Source organism: Bactrocera tryoni, unplaced genomic scaffold, assembly GCF_016617805.1.
Source record: "Bactrocera tryoni isolate S06 unplaced genomic scaffold, CSIRO_BtryS06_freeze2 scaffold_11, whole genome shotgun sequence".
Lineage (NCBI taxonomy): Eukaryota > Metazoa > Arthropoda > Insecta > Diptera > Tephritidae > Bactrocera > Bactrocera tryoni.
Window position 1 is genome coordinate 13,885,609 of NW_024395824.1, and position 21,372 is coordinate 13,906,980.

General features: G+C 36.8%; 1 protein-coding gene across 1 annotated transcript in view; it reads left to right on the forward strand.

Annotated features, from left to right (window-relative positions):
- The window catches only part of LOC120779788, a 30,577-nt gene extending 19,360 nt beyond the window's left edge, over positions 1-11,217 (forward strand). The window contains exon 6 of the mRNA XM_040112164.1: positions 11,012-11,217. Coding sequence (XP_039968098.1) covers positions 11,012-11,217 — 206 coding nt within the window. The remainder of the gene's footprint in view (positions 1-11,011) is intronic.
- Positions 11,218-21,372: the final 10,155 nt, after the last annotated feature.

Below are 21,372 nucleotides of genomic sequence, written 5' to 3' on the forward strand. Positions count from 1 at the left end.
TCTTGAAACTTTGGATGTGCAAAATAGTTTTTAAAGTATATTTATTTTCTTAAAAAATATACAATTAGTGTAAATTTTTGATATATACGAATGTGTACAGTGTAATTAAATATATATCAATTAAAAAATGTGTGAAAAGTGGGTTAAACATAGTGAAATAAGGAACATTGTTTTTACGAATTTTTGAACTTTAAAGTGAAATATCTCGAAAAATATGAGTCTGAGGACGGTATATGTGTTTTTTAATCCTGAGGACCTCCTCTATCCATCCGTACCATCAAATCCGAAAGAATCGTAATATTGCCCTTTCTTATATATAAAAATAAGTTGGGTTTTTGTCTGTTCACTGTAACCGACTTAAGGTTGGTACGCATCTCTCAAGTAATTGCTCAAGAAAAAAATACATTATTTCTCAAGTAATTTTGGCAGCTGGTTACACATTGTGAATGATCTACATTAGAAGAGCAAGAGAGAATAAACAAAGAAAACAAACTTTGTGCGTAATATGTATGTGTGTATGTGTATGGTAACGTAAATATTTTCATTGGGATTTAGGAAATGTTGTTGATGATTGGTAGGTTTTATACAACATTTCAAAATGGAATATGCTTCATAATAATGATTTCAACTAATTTAGGATGAATTTGACGATTACTTCGAATTTCCTTCAAGAAACAATTGTTGATTTGATGTTTCTTCGCAAAACCAGGTTTGCCATATTCACGTTTTACTGAAAAAAAAGTATCAAAAATTAGTACTAGATTTCTTTAGAGCTGCGTACTAGCACAAGTAAATTTATCGCAGGAAAGTTTCCTGACCGTTTCTTAAGCGTTTTTTTATATGAAGTTTTTACGTTTCTTGAGAGCTGCGTACTAAGCTTTACGAGCGTAAATTTCCAAAACTGACTGCCATAATTTTTTTTGTTTCCAATTGATTTATTTGTATATTAATTGAATCGTTCAATTTCTGTCGTTTGCTTTCTTTATTACGGCTATTATTCAAAATTTTTCAGTGTAATCCTTATCTGTGTTTCATAAAAAGTGATCAATTAAAGATTGAAATTTGTTACGATGAAGCGAAGAGGTCGCCCTAATATCGGTCCGCGTTCTTTTTGCCATCAACTCGGAATGCGATGACATACCTGTACAGTGCAGAATTATGGACGGGCGGATTTGTTTGTTATACTATGTTCGGACCGACAACGAAAACAGGTTTTCGTGGGAAAAACTGGTTTTCGCACGAAAACTTGTGTTTTCGTCCATGTAAAATCTGCGAAACGAAAACACAGTTTTCGCTGAAAACTACTTAAAAACTTACATTCCACTCATTACAATGGGTGCCTGCTCTAGTTTAATCGATGTTTTTGGAAGACATATTTTGCCGGCCCTAAATTGTCACTTGATATTTGTTTACATTCCATATACAAATACAGCTGCCACTTGATATTCTCATATTAGGGGGATTCTCTTGCTCTTGCAAAACCTAGCCCTGTGCAAAAATTGCAGAATTTTCCTCTTGGTGCAACGGCACAACAACAAACACATGCAGAAAATTATTTGCAATGGCTGTAAAATATGTCAGACCAAAACCCATGTTTATTTTCGTGCCGTCATATATCACTAGATTCTGCAATGGGTACTCTCTTGACCTTGCATATTTCGGTATAGGATTTTTGCATTTTGTGTCATCGTGCAATCTTGCAAGAGCAAGAGAACGCCGCTATTGATAGTTGTCAGTGAAAACTCATCGAAAACATTGTCGGTCCGAACGACTTAGATTCCAAAACATACAAATGTGTTTTCAATGTCGGTCCGAACATAGTATTACATTCACTTGCAATGCAAAATGGTCATAGATTACGGAATTATTGAATCGCGATCAATCAACACGATCGTCACGATTTCACAGCGCGGCTTTTCAAACAACAGCTACGATGTTTTATGAACTCTATCTTGAAGCAACATATGTATACACTATATGGTCTGTTGAGTGTAAAAAATAAATTTGCCTCACGCACACATTTTTCTTTGGATGGTGGATGGTGGTTACACCAGATCAAATTGATGAAATCATTTCTGCGGAAATTCTTGATCCAAGGACCTTGCGGACACCACAATCCCACTTCGGTTTGTATGTCTGACAATAAATGCACAAAACGTTATCCACGTGCTTTTCTTACGGAAACACAACCTGCAAATGATGGATATCCATGTATCGGCGTCGCTCACCAGACGACAATGGCAGAACAATCAGCATTCAATTTAGAGGAGTGAATATCGAAGTTGACCACACATGGATCCTACCATATTCGCCATTGTTGTCTTATTCACAATCAAAATATTAAGTATAGCAGTTTGGTGAAATCGATCAAATAGGTTTGCAAGTACGTCACCAAGGCCGTAGCCATGAGGGGGGCCATAGGGCAGCTGCCCCTCCCCCCCCTACCGTTCGTCCCATTGGTGATTTTTTGTTTGTAAAGTGGCAATGAATGCAATGAACTTAAATAATTTATCGATCGAATGTTTACCATCAATAGCTTTTTTAATAGTTTGTCATCACTATCATATTTGAGAGACAGCTATCATTCAGGCAATTAAAAGAAAAAAGTGTCAAAAGTGATTAGTGTTGGTTAAAAAAAAGTGTCGCTTAAGAAGTATAACTGATAATAATACATATAATAAAAACGGACATTAAAACCTTTTTTAACAATACTACAAGTACGTAATAGTTGACTTAAGTTATTGCATTACACTTTTTAATGATACATATGTTCTTATTGCGGCGAGATTGAAGAGAGCCACTCGGCAGATATGACGGCGGATGATTGCCATGCCAACGATATTGGCAAATGGGTGGCTTTAGTCGGTACGATGAGTGAGGGGCAGAAAAAAGAACTGTTGGTTAGTTGTTGGAAGCCCGACCAAAATTATAATTTTTCGGCTGATGCAACACACTTGAAGAAAAAATTCAATTGGTCATGGTTAGATTTATACAAACCATGTTTGGTGTACTCGCGCAGGCTAAAGGGCTCTTTTTGTCTTTATTGCGTGCTGTTTAAGCCTCTCAACAAACCTGGCGTTGCAAGTGCAACGGGGTCATGCAAAAAAAAATTGAACAAAATAAAAAAAAATATTAAATCCATTATGAATACAATTTTGTTTTGTGGAACGCATGATCTTCCTCTTAGGAACTTAGATCCTGCTAAATGTGTTGGGCTTGGGCTTGATGGATGTGCTACTATGGCCGGCAATACTAGTGGGATGCAAAAAATATTAAGAGGTACATTCCAAAAAAGTTGTTATATTCATTGCCTCAATGTGGTGGTTAATGACCTGAATTCAGTCTCTGAAATACGTAACACCATTTCCACCATAAAGGATGTAATAAATTTTTTCAAAGAGTCACCCCTTCGCAGAAGATACGCTCCGAATGTACATTCTTTTTGTGAAACACGCTGGTCGGAGAAGTACAAAAGCATCGCTGATTTTAAAAATTTCTATTGTGATATAAAAGATGGATTGGAAAAACTAAGCAAAGAAGGAAAGTGATTAAATGTAGAGATCACATCAATAACATTTTAAATTTATTTGAGGAACATCGAGGGACATCTGCCATCGAATTTGAAAAGATTTTTAGAGACTGTGAAAAGTTAGCTGAGAATGCATCGCTCAATATACATAAGTGTGCCCAGAGTCGTCGAGAAGCAAACAAAAAGATCAAATCCACCATTCACGACAACAGCAGAGTATTACCGCCGGGCAATTTTCATTCCATATTTGGACTCTTTAATAACATCTATTAGAGAATGATTTCCTAAAGAAAACACTCCAACTTTTGATCTCGCAGCCTTAAGTCCACTGCATATGAAAACTATCTCTCTAAGCGAATTCAATGAAAAAGTTTTGCGTGCAAGCTCTTTTTACAATATAAAAGATATTGAAAATGAGCTTGAACTTTATTACAAATATTGGAAAGATAAGGAAGGAGATGAGTTAGATTCAATATGTACTTACAATAGCTCAGATTTTTATCCGAGGATAAGGGAGGGACTTGAAATTCTGTTCGCAATTCCCTGCACAAGTGCCACTGTTGAACGGTCGTTCAGCACGCTCAGAAAAGTAATGACATGGCTGAGAACAACAATGGGAGAGAATCGGTTGAATGGTAATAAAAGCAAACATTTTTTATAAATAATTAAGTACGTAAATTTTATTTTTTCAGGATTATGCATGCTTAGCACCCATCGGGCTTTAGTCAAAGAGAATCAAACGGAAATGGAAACGAAAATTGTGGAGGAGTTTTCAGCGAATCCAAGAAAACTTTTATTAGCATGAAAGGTATAAAAATAATATAAAAAAGTTACTGGAATTAAATATTTTTTTTCAGCCCCACCCTACATGCGGACCTGGCTACGCCCTTGTACGTCACCAAAGAAAGCAACATGGCGGTTAGTGGCCTTGAACGAGAAGAGATTAGCAAGTATCAAGTATTGATACGTATACTGCAATGAAGCGTTTTGTAAGATATTTTCTGTTGCAATTTTCTAACGTTTTCCGACTGTTGTGCATCTCGCAGTTCATTTGGAGAAGGCCAAAGAGTGTATTTAAGCCCAGAGAATACAGTACAGCCAGCGGAAACACCGACAAAAAATATTTTGACATTGACGAATTGTTTCTCAACTTGCGTCAGTGATCCGTTTGCGAGAACATTGCGCTATTCGGAAATGCCGTGATATTATAAATGGAATGCATCGTCGAAGAAATGGTTACGCAGAAAGCAAAGCCGAGTAGCAGATGGATATCCAGGCTCTCAACTAATGCATTAGGACCAATTTACGCAATACACCCGGATAACGACGATTGCTTCTACCTTGGTTGCTATTGATTAATATACGCGGTTCAACTTCATTAGAATCATTGCGAACTGTGTGTGAATCTTGTTGAGAAGCCTGCCAGCAAATACAATTGCTGGAACATGATAATCACTGGAATCAAAGAATGGACGATGCGATAGCTACTTCGCATGCCACTGAAGTTCGCACACTTTTCGCGATGACATTGCAACATATCAGCCTTCAAATCGGCGTCAATTATGGGATACGAACAAAAATGACATTGCCGAAGACATTTTACATCGTATTCGCTAAGAAATGGAAATGTGCACATTCCGATTGTCTTGACAATGAAGACGAAGCCGTGAATTATCCTGTGGAATTTCTAAATTCTTTGGAAAAGCTTGGTATACGCCGCATCATTTGTGTCTCAAAGTTGAATCTGTAATTAATCTTCATGACCCGAAACTGTGTTAAGGAACCCGACTGATTGTGACGAAGCCATCGAATACAAGGCAGGATGCTGGATTCTGCGGAGTCAGCTAGTTATTCATATAATAAACTATTCAATACAGTGAAAATTTAATTTACGACAAAAGGCGAAAACGTTTTTGTCGGTATAAGAATCCAAGGGCTTGTACTTGAGGTTTAATTTTGAAAACAGGCTTTGTCCGGAAAGTAATAGGACTGAAAGCAGATTGTCTACCTCGCAACGTTACGATCGACCACAACACATGCGGATGGGATAGATACTGAGAGTTGAAGAGAGACGCTTTTGCAGACAGAAAAAGAAAGAGGCCGAAATATGTGATTATGAAGAGCATGACAAGCTGGCCGGCAGGGGTTATGCTCGAAAACTCTGCGGAAAAATGCGGCGACTAACAGAAGGTTTCAAAAACGAAGCATACTCTTCTAGAACCAGCAAAGGCGATCTAGCGACTGATGCCCCCAACATACTAAAATTATCGATTACAATTGGAATTTAAGTGTGCTCTCCTTCCTTCCTTCATCAACACCAACCACAACGTCAGCCTCGAAATGCAGAGCAGAATATCTTTTGCCAACAGGTGCTACTTCAGACTAAGTAGGCAGTTGAGAAGTAAAGTCCTCTCTCGACGAACTAAAACAAAACTATAAAAGTCACTCATAATTCCCGTCCTGCTATATGGTGCAGAAGCTTGGGCGATGATAACAACTAATGAGACGACGTTGCGAGTTTCCGAGAGAAAAGTTCTGCGGAAAGCTTATGGTGCTTTGCGCGCTGGCATCGATGAAACGATGAGCTGTATGAGATATACAACGACATTGATATAGTTCAGCGAATTAAAAGACAGCGGCTACGCTGGCTAGGTCATGTCATCCGAACGGACGAAACACTCCAGCTCTGAAAGTATTCGACGCAGTACCCGCCGGTGGAAGCAGAGTAAGATGAAGACCTCCACTCCGTTGGAAAACCAGGAGAGAAGGACCTGGCTTCGCTTGGAATCTCCAAGTAAAGAAGAAGAATCACAGGTGACGAGTCATGGATTTTTGAGTATGATCCCGTGACAAAAAGGTAATCTTGAGACGACAGAGGGAATCCAAGCAACATGCACCTCGGCTCTTAAGGCTATTGCGGAGAATGCCTTCCATGATGCTTTCATTGCTTGGAAATCGCCCTAGCAGCACTGCATCGACGCAGAAAGAAAGTTTTTAAAGAATTGTAACGATTGGTTCAATAAGTTTTTTAAATCGACTCAGTCCTATTACTTTACGGACAACCCTGTGACAAATTTAAGGCAGACTTTCTGTTCAGTTAATAGAGATTTCCGCTTTATAGAGCTTCCACTTAATAGATCTTTCACTGTGTTTTTTATTTATGACTGGACACAATGTGTTAAATTTTACTAAAATCGGTTCAGTAGTTTAAGAGTCCATCGCGGACAAAATATATAAAAATAATAATATAATTAGAGTATTCACAACGTGTCATAAAGCATCGTAAAATCATAAAATGATACATTTTTACACTAGTTTAAAAAATTTGTTGTCTGATTGCGTATTAAAACAAGTTTACGCAAATAGAACTCTGAACGCTATGTTTTCGGATCGTTGTAATTTATAACTTTATGAGACTATGTGAAACCCCTAAATATAAAAAGTAATTGCTATCCAAACTCTTTAAGCTTTGTTCGGCCTATTTAGTAGATGCAGAGATAAAGAGATGTCCAACTCCTCTCTCACTTCCAGTGAGCTTTCTTTGAAAGCTAATCGAGTTCAGCAGGTTTTGACGTTAACCAATTGGAAACGAGCGGTGTGTTGTTTTTTTTTTTTCTTTTTGCTATTTTCTGGCATAATATTTGAATTAATTGAATAATTCAAACAAAACAATGTTATGCAAATCATTTTGGCACTTGTTGCGTCAAGTGCCTTTATAAATCTAAAATCAAATATTTTAAGAAAAATATTAATAAAGTGAATTAGATAATAATTGAATAAATTTTAAAATTTTTTTTATTATGTAAAATATTTACCATTTTTATATTACCAAGAACATCATCTATTCCAAATGTATTACAATACTTAATTACTATGAATTTTCGAAATTAATTTTAACTACATACATATACTTTCCCCCTTTTTATATACATTAGGGTGTTTTTATTTTTTTGAATTATTAATTTTGTTCGGTCCCGTCACGAAATTTCCTTGGAAATACCCCAAAAAAAAATTCCCTGAAAATTTTAGCCCTACATATTAACATTAAGAACTGGACCGAGGCATGCAAAAATTTTCCATAGAAAATACACTACAATCTTTGTTTTTTATCTTTAAATTCCTACAGATCAGAGGTATTATATGGCATCGCTTTGACTTAAGACGCTGTAGCTCATGTCAGTTATACAAAAATTGCGAATTTCGTGGGAAAGAATCAGTTTGAAATTGTACGCATATACATACTTCAATGTATATTGCAAAGAATCGAAAAGATTTCTGTATATCTAAAATTATAATAAACTTTTTTATCAACACTCCGATTATTCCGTTATATCTTTATGTTAGATATCGCGTTTGGTTTGTTATGAATGCATTTGCGTCCTTGACCAATAATCTAGCAAAGTATCCGCAGTGCCTTGACGATGAAAATTCCAACTACCTGGTTAAGAAGCAAAATCAGTATAACCCATATACTAAGCATGTTTGGAAATGAAAATTTTTACTTATTTCTTTCTATTTTTGAATTACTAAAATTTTCAAATGATTCTTACATAAATTTTGAACAAATGCTTATGTTTTGAAGTATAATTTTTGTATTTATGAGCTGTATTGAAATTTAGTACAAAGAGATAAAATGTATCCTCTGTCCTTACCCTGCTTCTAAACTACCTCCCCACCAATTTTAAGCCAAATCGGTTCAGCCGTTCTTGAGTTATAAACGACTTTCTTTTATATACCAACTTGTACCATACTTGTAAATGCCAGAAAATAGCAAAAAAGAAAGAAAAAACAACAAACACATGCGGGAGCTGTAGCACATGGAAATTTTCATTTGCTCTGCTGTGCTACTGCTTCCAATTTTTTGCTACCGCTAAGCCAGAGCATAGCGCAGAATTTAATTTTTTGCTCCCGCTCCAGCTATAGTTTTTTACCTAACAAAACTCGAAGCAGAGTAGAGCACATACTTTACATTGTTATACTTAGGCTACGCTGTGGCTCCCGACAAAGTGAGAGCGGTAGCAAGAGTAAAATGAAATGCTACGAGAGTAGCGTAGTTTTTCAAACGCTGCTTGGAAAGTTTTCCGGGAGTTTTGAAATTTGGCAATTTTATAGATTTTGATATGTTCTTGCCAAATATCAACTTTCCCACCTCGTATGTTTGCCGCTCGCGCTGCCATATTGAGAAAATGGCACCCAAAAGCAGTTTTTTGATAATAACTCCTTTCCGGCTCATTTTACAGGAAAAACATATATATACAAATTAAAATAGAGGAAATTTCCTACAATTTATGTCGAAACCTTTTCTTTCCTAAAATCAATAGTTTCGGCGTAAACCATTATACATCCACACCAATGTGTAATATTTACAAAATTGAGAATGTGCTATACAAAAGTTGTATTAATTCCGTCAATTAAAAAAAGCACGTCTGGATCGTACAACCGTCTATTACGAAAAAGGCCGCTTCTTTATTGAATATCTCCTTAAATATACATTCGGTTAACGGATTGTAGCATAACGCCACATGATATATACATATGTGCATACATATATATGTATGTCTGTAATTCACATATTTTGATTTACATTTACATTCACTAAGCTAGAGTGAAACTACTAGTTTACGAATGCGAGGCTAAAAGGATCATTCAGCATTCAGCAATCAGCTGACTGGTATTGGTTACTAATTATGCGCAGGACTGCATTCTAAAAAACTTAAATCTGGAACACTGCTCATATTGTGATTTGTAAATTATAAAAATTATATGAAGGTTAAATATTGTTCCGTAGAATGAAAACCTAACTAACTACTAGTCTACCATGTCTACCTAGTCTGTTATGTCTCCGCAGGTATAAAGGAATGCAATATATAAATAATATTTGTGACGAGGTTGAGAAATTTTGCGATGTAGCTTTTTCCAGTTCCGAGCAGCATGTCGCAATAAGAACATTTCGAATAATCATTGGCAGTGATTTCCATACTGTAAAACTGTTTAAACGTAATGATAGAGTAAAATCACTTGGTATTATGAGTACAGGCATTCGGATAGAAAACTAGTTTGTCCCGATTAATCCTTTGTTAATTTTCCAAAGAATGTGCATCGCTAAAGATTCTGAAGATGAACTTGAAAATTTTCTTATGTACGAACTTGGTCCAATTCCGTTATCCCTTTTCAATGATGAGGGCATGCGCAAATGTATCAAATCCACGATGTATCAGGCATTTGAACACCATTCTGGCGATATCAATTTTGAAAATACGATATACATCATCGATGGAGGATACTTATTACACCGAGTCGTTTGACAACAGGGCGAATCATTTTCATCTATTTGCAATAAATACATTGCTTACGTCCGATCGCACTACACCTCCAATGCCATTATAGTATTTGACGGATATCCAGAAGATGTAGCATCCCGTAGTACCAAGTATGTAGAACGATCCTGACGATCACGAAAAATTGCTTCAGTAGACATACTTTTCGACGAATCAATGGCGCCAACCGTATCCCAAAGTAAATTCCTGGGTAACGATGCAAACAAGAACCGCCTCATTGAAATGTTGAAGATAAAATTTGAAGCTGAACACTTCGTGGTTAAACAAGCCACCGAAGATGCGGTTACGTTAATAATTAATACCGCAATAAACTTCTCATCAGCATTTGATTTCGTTGTAGTTGACGGTGAAGATATAGATCTTCTCGTTCTTTTGACAACGCTATCAACGCATCCAAATATATACATCCTCTAACCAGGAAAAGGAAAAATTTCACGACAAATATACTCCATAAACAGTATAAAAGATAAAACAGGATCAAATCATATTGCATTTTTACATGCCTTTAGTGGTAGTGATACCACATCGGCATTATTTTATCAAGGAAAAATTAAATTTATTAAAGTACTCCAAAAAACCCAGATTTAAACGAGGTTATCGAAGTATTTAAAAATCCAAATGCAGATCCAGAAAACACTGCCAAAACTGGAGAACGTTTCCTTGTCGCATTATACAGCTACAGCGATGTGAAAAGTCGGAAAAGTACATCTCTAAATAAATATAGATATGCATGCTTCACAGCATCAGCATATATAGTCCAGTCATTATAGTAAGTTCACCGGAATTCGTATCTAGTATTTACAGACAAATAAATGGGTATATCGAATTCCGAGATTCTTACCTAATTTAAGCTTAAAGACTAATAAGAGAAAATTAAATATTGCGTCGCTACCACCAACATAATCAGCAGCACGACAACATTCGTTTCGAAATTATCATCAAATTCATCAATGGTATGGAAACGAAAAAAATCCTGTTACTACATTCGATCCCCCTGCTCCGGAAAGCTTACTGAAACTTATTTCTTGCAAATGCAAGAAAGGTTGTCAAAAAGCTTGCGGATGCAGAAAAGCAGAACTAAAGTGCTCCGTTGTGTGCACAAACTGTGGTGGTTCTTGCGATAATTCGCCATTTCCGTCACAAGACGACATTGAAGAAGAAGAAACGGTCACTATTTTCGAGCAAATAAACGATGAAATCGAGAACGAAGAGGACCACGATGAAACTGTAGATCCTATAGTCGATGATGCCGAAGAAACTTCCGTCTTCGATAGTTCAATCGGTATTGAAGACGATGAAAACCCAACACCTGGTCCGTCAAGAAGAATGAAGCGACGGAAATTGACCTAAATATTTAAATAGTGAGTCAGATGTCGATTAGACCTACTGAAGATACCACGATACAAAAATCCGCCGATTTCTCTACCTCATGGTGGTGTGGAAATGAGTATTTCTGCCGAAACGTGTATTGAATTATAATTTACGGTGCTCGTATGCCGAAACTATTGATTTTAGGAAAGAAAAGGTTAGGACATAAATTGTAGGAAATTTCCTCTACTTTAATTTATACATATATACATGCTTTTCCTGTAAAATGAGTCGGAAACGAGTTATTATTGGGCGCCATTTTTTCAATATGGCGGCGCGAGCGGCAAACATACGAGGTGGCAAAGTTCAAATTTGGCAAGAGCATACCAAAATCTATAAAATTGCCAAATTTCAAAACTCCCGGAAAACTTTCCAGGTAACCTCTATTTTTTCGACCAAATGACTGTACTACTTTGCGTTTATATTTTTAAATTGTTCAAATGAATACTAGGCACATGTGTGCGTGTACTTTTCCTAGTTTTTTAGAGAGTCGTTGGTGTTTCATATCGTTTGCAAGCCTTATTTCAATTATTCTTTTATTCTTTTGCAATAGATGAAATTTGTTTTTAATTAGATTTATTCTTTTTTATATGAAGGAAAAGTGCCAGTAGCAATTATAGGTCGTCGAACGCGTAAATCAAATGATGTGCCATTACGATCTCATACTACATATGAACGCACTCAAGCAATGCATCGCAGCGTGAGCGTAATGCACGAATTAAATCTGTTGATCCTTTACCTGTACTGAATCTTGAAGTTTTTTGATACCGCGTATCCCTATGATTCCAACTGATATGCCATTTCAATTCAAACAATTACATTTAAGTTTTAAAATAGCTAGAAATTTAAAAAAAAATATGTTTTTGTTCGAATAAATGAATTTGATATTAAAATACATTTTTTTATTATTTCACTCTATACGTAGCCAAGCATCTACCGGGCCGCTAGTTAATTTATATTTTATAATTTATTGTGCGTTACAAATATAATTGTTGGGAAAACTTTATTATACGGTCCCAGGATTTCGGGAATAAAATGAGTATGGTCGGATAGAGATTCTCCAGATCTAGAATATTTATAGTTATAGCCGCAAAAATTTATAGTTTTCGAGATATTTGCGTTTAAAGTTGAAAATGATCACTATTTGAAGTACATATTTTGTCGATTTAAAATTAATTTTACTTTTTTACTTATATTTTGCACTTTTATATCCACTAACACTTTTGCAATAACATTATGTATATATACTTCACCGCTATATTAGTTTTTGTTGCTGGATACACTTGTAGTGGCCTTACTTAATTACATGTAAATGTAATTACAATTGTTGATAAATTTCGGATTAGCCAAAGCGAAATGAGTATATGGGACAGTTCATTGTTTGGCGCGATTAGATCCATATCGCTTGAAAATTGATTGACCAGAAACGTGTTTGTTTGTTTATTTATATTAAAGATGGTAAGTATTCGCATAAATAAATTTAATGCCTGCCTTAAAACAAACAAATGCCAGGTGGTACCTCGCTAATTCGTTGTAAATTGTCTCTTCCAGTCACTACTCGACATGTTCAACAAATAGTGAATGCAGATATCACCATTCGATATGAAAAGAGAAGTGCTAAACCTAGACTTTTGCAAATACACAAATTGGCGCGAATTCAGTTTGCAGAAAAGTATTTTTTGTCAGACACATTGTAGCAATCCGTCATATTTAGCGACGAAAAAACGTTTAATTTAGATGGTCCCGACGGTTTTCAATATTACTATTCGCTAGAAATTTTCAAGGAGGATCGCTTATGATGAAACGTCGACTTGTCAACACGGTAACGCCTGAATTTATAGAGCTTCGTCTACTCGAGGATTTTTAGAAAGCAAAAACATTAATGTATTGAAATGGCCGGCAGTAAGTACGGACCTAAGTCCCATCGAGAATCTAGGTGGCATTCTGTCCAAGAAAGTAAATGCTAATGGGACTCAATTCAAACAATATTGGAATTGAAAAGAGCAATTTAAAAGTACTGGGCAAATTTAGATTTGTCTTTATTGCAAAATTTAATTAGGTCGATACCATTTCATACATCTTCAGTAATACATAACAAGTGAGGTCATATTGATTACTAAAATCATATTTAAATTAAAAAAAAAAAACATATATACTATTAAAGTGATACAGAAATACTTATCACATATAATTATTTCGCAAAGAATGGATTTTGTTTTTTTTTTTAATATGTATTTACTAGAGGACCGACAGACGTTGCCTTGCTTGATATTTTGAACTATTAGGACATTAAACAAAGTATGTAATCACAAATAATTAAATAATTCCCTTATTCTTTAATGTGAAATAACTTCAATTTTAGAATCAATTGGTTATAATCAATGGTGTTTCTTTAATTTTATCTTAATGCGAGTTGATGAACAATATTTTTAGAAGCGAAATGATAGGTGAGCCAATATTTGATCGCAAGTTAAGTGGTGGCATTCGTAGGTTAATCCAGCGAGTTCAAAAAATTCAACAGAATATTTCACTGCTTCGTCTGGATCGGTAGCAATGCCGTTCGATTTGAACAATTCTTAATTGTCAGACAATGACCATTATATTTAAAATATTGATATTTTTTGCAGCTAAATTATATAATATGAAGCATTAATGTCTTTTCGAATAGCCAAATTAATTTAGTATATTAAGATAATAATTGCGAAACCAGTTTTTGCCTCCCGCACAGCTGGATACTCGATCAAAGATAAGACGTAAATTGAGCAAATAACTCCTGTGCGAAAAGGCTATTAGGGCGATTTAATCAAGACATGTGAACATTATATAGAAAATATTTAAAAATATTACTTAAATTCCACATTAAATTTTCACTAATTACAACCTACAAGGTGTGTTCCAAAGTAAACAGGACTTTTGAAAAAAACAAACGAACTAATGGTTTTTTCGGCAAAATCAATTTATTTTATTCAAGATAGTCTCCTTCTGCTTCAATACAACTTTTTGCACGTTCCAAAAGCATGTCGAAGAAGTGTTTTAGCTCGTTGGCCGGTATGGCCGGTATGGCCGGTATGCCGGTGTAAGCCTTTTGAATGGCCTCTACGTCTACATAACGCCTTCCTTTCATGGGTAAATGCATTTTTCCGAAAAGGAAGAAGTCGCACGGTGCCATATCAGGTGAATACGGAGAGTGGTTAATGGTTAAAATGTGATTTTTTCTTCACATAAACCTTTTTAATGATGTCCTTCGAATGTTGGAAACCGTGCACACACCTTTCATAAGCCCAAATGTTCGGTCAAAATGCGATAAATCGATTTTTTGGAGATGTTCAATTCCATTTCCATGAATTTCAATAATGATTTCGGCTGTTTCTGATGAATTCAGGTACAGTTTTGATGGAATTTGCGGTGATCACCGATTTTGATTGGAACACATGTTGATCGTCATTTATGTCCTCACTACCACTGTGAAAACGTTAAAACCACTCGTGCACTCTGCAGCGTGTTGTTTCAACAATTGATAAGTTTCGGTAAAAGTTTTACCGATTTCAAAACAAAATTTAATATTGGCTCTTTGTTCGCAGCAAATTTTCGCACCGATAACACAAACATCCTGACACTTAAAACGCAATAACGCAAATTCTCAATGCCACCAGGGGGCGCTAGATTCAAAAAGTCTCTTGGTATATTACATTGCTCATACTTTTCAGAATTTACTCGATCTTATCAGCGTGTTGCAGCTTAGCTAAATGTTAAATAACATTCTGTCTAAATTTAACATTCTCTGTTATAAGTGATGATTTTTTTAATCTTACGCTCGTAGGTCGGTTAAAAATTAGCGTTTTCCGATTTTTTTTTTTTTTACAAATTGGATACCCTTCAAAGTAGTTCAGGCCATTTTTCATTTCATGCAACAGTATCAGCTATAGCGAACAGACAAAAACCCAACTTATTTTTACATATAAGATGTTAATAGTTTGAAATAAGTCGTCACCGAGTACTGACGTATTTTTTTTCTGCTCCGCGTTCTTTTATTTTATCTTTATTAATGCCGTGTGTTTGCGGGCATAGAGTTGACCGTGCTCAGCCCAAGATTAGTTGCCATGTATGCAATCAAATCTTTCACTTGTCGTGTGTGAATTTATCACAGGCTGATGTAGATTTCTTGCTGAAATCTAAAAATGGTTTTTACTGTAAAGTGTGCGCGGTAGTTCGGAGAAATTCAATTCGTTCGACGCCTGCGTCGCCATCAGTGCGCAATGCTCAGTGCACTCATAATATAAGTTCGCAACAACAAAATGCTGAACAATCGAACAGTAAAGTAACTGAACCTTTGTTGGAGCATAACAAACATAATAAAGAAATATAGTGCTTAATTCTCTTTTATTGGAAGTAAGTTAACTGAGAAGTGAATAAGCGAATGCGCTCGCGTTACGGGGCATCTCGACAGGATAAAATCTATGTCTTGCGAACTGTATTGCCGTGCCTATTGCCTGTGGAGACTCCACATTGCTTATATCTTACAATATATTGCAAACTAAATCGTATGTCATATATCGTAAGCTATAAGCTGTCACTTCAGCAGTTTGACAGCGCAGTTTTCATTTCTATGAAAACTTCGAAGATGCAACATATCCCATTTGCACATATGCCGACGGCATTTTCATTTCGGTAATATGAAAATTAGAAGAGCGAGTATTAAGACAGTTGTGTTATATTATAAAAATAAAGTACATTTTCAAAATAATATTTTTTCAAAAAATTAATATTTAGTTCAATATTGTTAATTTACAGAAAAATTATGCAAATTGGGTTGGGAATAAGCGAGATCTTAAATTTAATAAATTTACACTAGCAAAAATCAAAATATCATTGCTCATTTTAAATTTATTATTTTAATTGGTATATAAAATGTATGCCACAATTATGACATAGTAGTCCAAAAATATGAATTCTTATTTTTCCCAGAAATACATTTGTAAAAAAAGGATCTTTTTCTTATTATCTTATTTTTCCCAGAAATACATTTGTAAAAAAGGATCTTCATCCTTGTTTTATTTTCCACATAAAAGATTTAAACAGTTCAAGGGTTCAAAACATGCGCTACATCAGCTACCTACCCAAATGCTACCTTCGCAAATGATAAAATAAATTTTTGAAGAGCTCAAAGCATGCGCTACATCAGCTCGAACCTACCTACCCTACGCCTTTGCGCAAATGTTTATCTTATGATAACAAATGCCCACATACAGATTTGGCAATGGCAATAGCAATAGATTTGACAGTTCGCAAGACATAGATTTTATCCTGTCGAGATGCCCCGTTAATACAGCAATTATGTGATGATTGTAATTCGTTAATCGCTAAGCTTAACGAACTCAAATCAGAGATCTGCACTGTGCATAAAAAATTGTCCGATAATGGCAAGTTCTCTGCACCAGCTTCGAATGTTATCTCTGCTGCCAACCCCTCTCTCACTGCTGCGACTGCTGTTGGTACAAATGACTCTAAAATCGCTGCTCCGTCTAACGCTGATGTTCCTGCAAATAATGTGTGTGGGAATTATCTCGCTCCCGCTGCACCGAAGGCACTCTCTGCAGCTTCAACTACTGCCAACTCTATCTTTACTTCTACGACTATTGCGGGTACAAATGCTCCGTCGCCGAACGTTGTTGTTTCCGCTCCCACCGATAGTGTGAGTATGGATTATCTCGCTCCAGCTACTTCGAAAGTACTCTCGGCTGCTCTGTCTGCTGCTTGCTCCACTCGCTCTATTGCTGCTGATAATAATAATGCCAATACATATGCTGACGCTGTTGGTAGGAACATCAACACTCACTCGAAAGCCAATAACAATCCAACAGTTGCTGCTAAACCTGTTCGCCCCCCTGTCGCTGTCAATGCTGCTCAATCTGTCGCCGTTGATGATTCTGTTAACCTGAACTCTTCTACCTCAATTACTGCTTACAGAAATTTGAAGTTAAAAGTGAGTACCAGGGACAAAAAATCCTCAGCCACTTCAACTGTTGTTGGTGTTAATGCCAATGTTGATCTTGATGTCGTCATACTCAAGAAATGGATTCACTTATCTGCCTTTAAGAGCTCAGTCACTGACGAAGATGTTATATCTTTTGTTGTTTAACATGCTAATGTTGATAGAGAGCATCTTCTATGTTATAAACTAATTAAGAAAGATACCGATATTAATAATCTTAAGAGGATAAACTTTAAGCTAGGTGTGTCCCCATCTTTTTTTAATGCCGTTTTCTCCTCTTCAGTGTGGCCTTCTGGCATTAAGTTGCGTCCCTTTAAGTTTTTTGCAAAAGGAGGGGAAAACAGCGCTGCAGATTAGTTAATGCGCCTGTTAATCGCGATTCTTCTCATGCGTTTTCTGCACTTTCCTCAACTGGCTCCTGTCTTTAGGTCTACTACCAAAATTTATCGGGTATTAGGTGTAAATCAAATATTATTCGCAATTTTTCTTCACGTTTGGATATCGATATTATCGTTATTGTTGAGACTTGGCTGAATTCTAGTTATTTTGATAGCGAATACTTTGACTCAAATCTCTATTATGTCTTCCGCAAGGGCAGAGATCACGAAGAAACTGGCTGTCTAAGAGGGGGTGGAGTTCTCTTAGCAGTTCATCCCAAATATCGTCCTCGCTTAATTATGCTTGAGAATGAAGATTCTATTCTGGACCAACTATGTATCTGTGTCAATGATGCTCTGTTCATTGCAGTCTAATACTACATCCCTCCTAATAGTCCGCTAGAGTTGTATAAGTTGCACGCAAATAATATTTCCTCGCTGGTATTAAATAAGGTGAAAGAGAATAATATTTGTCTTTTGGGTGACTTTAATTTAAGCAATATCGTCTGGTCTGGTTGCTCCTATAGTCCTGCTCTTATTCCTTCAAATTTTTCGTCTTCTCAGGAGTTATTTCTCATTAATAGCTTGCTTGGTCTCAATCTGATTCAAATCAACTCATATTGAAATAGTCTCGATCGATTTCTTGACTTAGTCTTTCTCAGTGATAATTAAAAATTTAGGTTTCTTGATGGATTCTCTTCAATTACTCCAGCCACCATCCATCATTATCCGCTAGCGTTTGAGGTGGATACTTATCTTATCGCTCCTGATAAACCTATTGATGGGCTTGGTTTTAATTTTGCATTTTGTAACTTTAAACGACTCAACAATCAGCTCTTTGAAATTAAATGGGATGATTTACTATCGGGACTTAATACAGCTAATAGTTTCTCCATTTTTAGGAAATCAATTCAGGATCTTTGTCATTATAATATCCCGCTCAAACACATACAACCATATAAGTTGCCTTGGTACACTAAGGACCTTAAACGTCTAAAAAATCTTAGAAATAAATGTTATAGAAAATTCTCTTCAACTAAATCTCATGTTTCCTTTGTTCAATATCAGCACTACACAAAACTGTTTAATGATTTGGATAAGTTCCTCTATAAAAGGTTTATTAATAACACGGAGTCTACAATTAAGTCGAACCCTAAGTTCTTTTGGAACTTTGTAAAATCTAAAAGAGCGTGTTCGGCCATTCCCTCTGCTTTACGCTACTAGTTCCAGATTTTCAGCTGATAACTTACCATCCATAAATTTTGGCTCACTGTGTCTTTCACAGGACGATATTGCCAAGGCTATTTGTGATATTATATATCAGTGGTTCCCAAACTTATTTTGTCTACCGCCCACTTTGAGAATAAATATTTTTTTAGCGCCCCCATTTTTTTACCTATTTAAAAACCACTATAACTTCAAATTAATTATTGTGACCTATATATGTATATTAACGGAGAATTCTAAACGAAACTTTTACTATAACCAGCAACTTGAAACCTAAGCGCAGTAGGTAACTTTCAAAGGGCTTAGGTCTCAAGTTAACTCTTACGGGCTTCACCTGCCAATAAGAATGATTATTGAAACACAACTTTATAGTATTAAAACAGAGAATATATTATTAAAAATAAAACTAAAATAATCGATCCATATATAAAAACTAATGTGAAGGATGAATCTGATGCTGTTTAATAAGTTTGTTAATATCAGGTTCCAATTTACTCAAGAACAGTCGCAAGTCGCCACGTTCGGTAACAAGCAAACGATTTCTATTTTTAGTAAGCAGTGTTGTCACAGCACTAAATCCACGTTCACACAAATATGACGATGGGAATGCTATCAAGAATCGTTAAACGATTGACCACAATCCAGGGTACAATTGCGAGATCGGTTTTTGTAGCCAAAATTCTTGGTAACCATTTTTGAACTTGATTTTTATTTCCTCGTTTGTTGTCAATTCTATAAGTTCTTCTTCCAGCTGAGGTGACATTGCTGTGTTGACATTTGAAAACGGATCCAACACCCAGTCTGGTATTTCCAAGTTCAAAATGTCCTGGTAACGTTCGGTGAAGTCAATGTGGAGGTTTTCCAAATGTTGGCAGTAGGCAAACAATTCGTCGTTACTGCATGATACTGATAAATTCGGAAAATTGTGAAACTCACGCCTGCCCAGATTCTTTTTGTGTAGAAGCAGTTTGGCTGCGAAAGCAGCAACGACGTTTTTTGTTTTAATTAAATTTAGCTTATCGCCTGCAGTTGGAGATTCATGTCGTTTAACAATTTATACAGGTCTGTCATGTAAGCTATATCATTCATTGAGGATATGAGCTTGTCTTGAAATTCTGTATATTTAGTTTCCAAGAATGGAGGATGGAGTTATGTGTAGAAGTTCACGCAAGTGAGGAAAGTTCTCTGATAGCCATTCACTTGGGAGTGGCCAGAAACGATTCTTTTACACATGGCTCAAGCAGCTCACTACTTCCGGTCTTTGACCAAGTATCCTCTGGGTAGCCTAAGAACATCCGTTCGAAGGTGAGCTAATGTGAAAAGGCGAGACATTCCCTACATAGGGTTGTGCGCTGGGTTTGGGACCCGCCATGTAAAAAATCTTACCAATGAAAAAGAAAACACAGCCTCGGATGAGAGACCCCCCTTTTGACGACGACCATGGCAAACGGAATAAGGACTACGATTTGAGGGCATGCACCTGGAATGTCCGGACCCTTAATTGGGAAGGTGCCGCTGCCCAGCTGGTTGATGTCCTCGCAAAAATAAAGGCTGACATCACCGCCGTCCAAGAAATGCGATGGACGGGACAAGGACAGAGACGAGTAGGTCCTTGTGACATTTACTACAGTGGCCATATAAAGGAGCGCATGTTTGGTGTTGGATTCGTGGTGGGAGAGAGACTCCGTCGCCGAGTACTATCATTCACTCCGGTGAATGAACGTCTAGCCACGCATCAAAGCGAGGTTCTTCAACATATCGCTGATTTGCGCCTACGCCCCGAGGGATGAGAAGGACGATGTGACAAAAGATGCCTTCTATGAGCGCTTGGAGCGCGCTTATGAGAGAAGCCCCCGCCACGATGTCAAAATCGTGCTTGGCGACTTTAACGCCAGGGTGGGCAAAGAAGGTATATTTGGCACTACGGTCGGTAAATTCAGCCTCCACGACGAAACATCCCCAAATGGGTTGAGGCTGATTGACTTCGCCGGGGCCCGAAATATGGTTATCTGTTGTACTAGATTCCAGCATAAGAAAATACATTAACCTACCTGGCTGACTCCGGATCGAAAAGCCACCAACCAGATCGATCATGTTGTGATAGACGGAAGACACGTCTCCAGTGTTTTAGATGTGCGTGCGCTCCGAGGTCCTAACATCGACTCGGACCACTATCTTGTTGCAGCTAAGATTCGCACTCGCCTCTGTGCAGCAAAAAACGCACGCCAACAAACACAAGGAAGGTTCGACGTCGAGAAGCTGCAATCACAACAGACAGACGAACGATTTTCTACTCGGCTTGCACTCCTGCTCTCTGAGAGCACTAGTCAACAACTCGGTATAAGGGAACTGTGGGACGGCATTTCAAATTCCTTACGTACAGCTGCAACCGAAACCATTGGTTTTCGGAAAGAGCAAAAGAACAGCTGGTACGACGAAGAGTGCCGTGTCGCAGCGGAGAGAAAACAGGCTGCCTACCTCGCAACGTTACGATCGACCACTACACGTGCGGGATGGGATAGATACCGAGAGTTGAAGAGG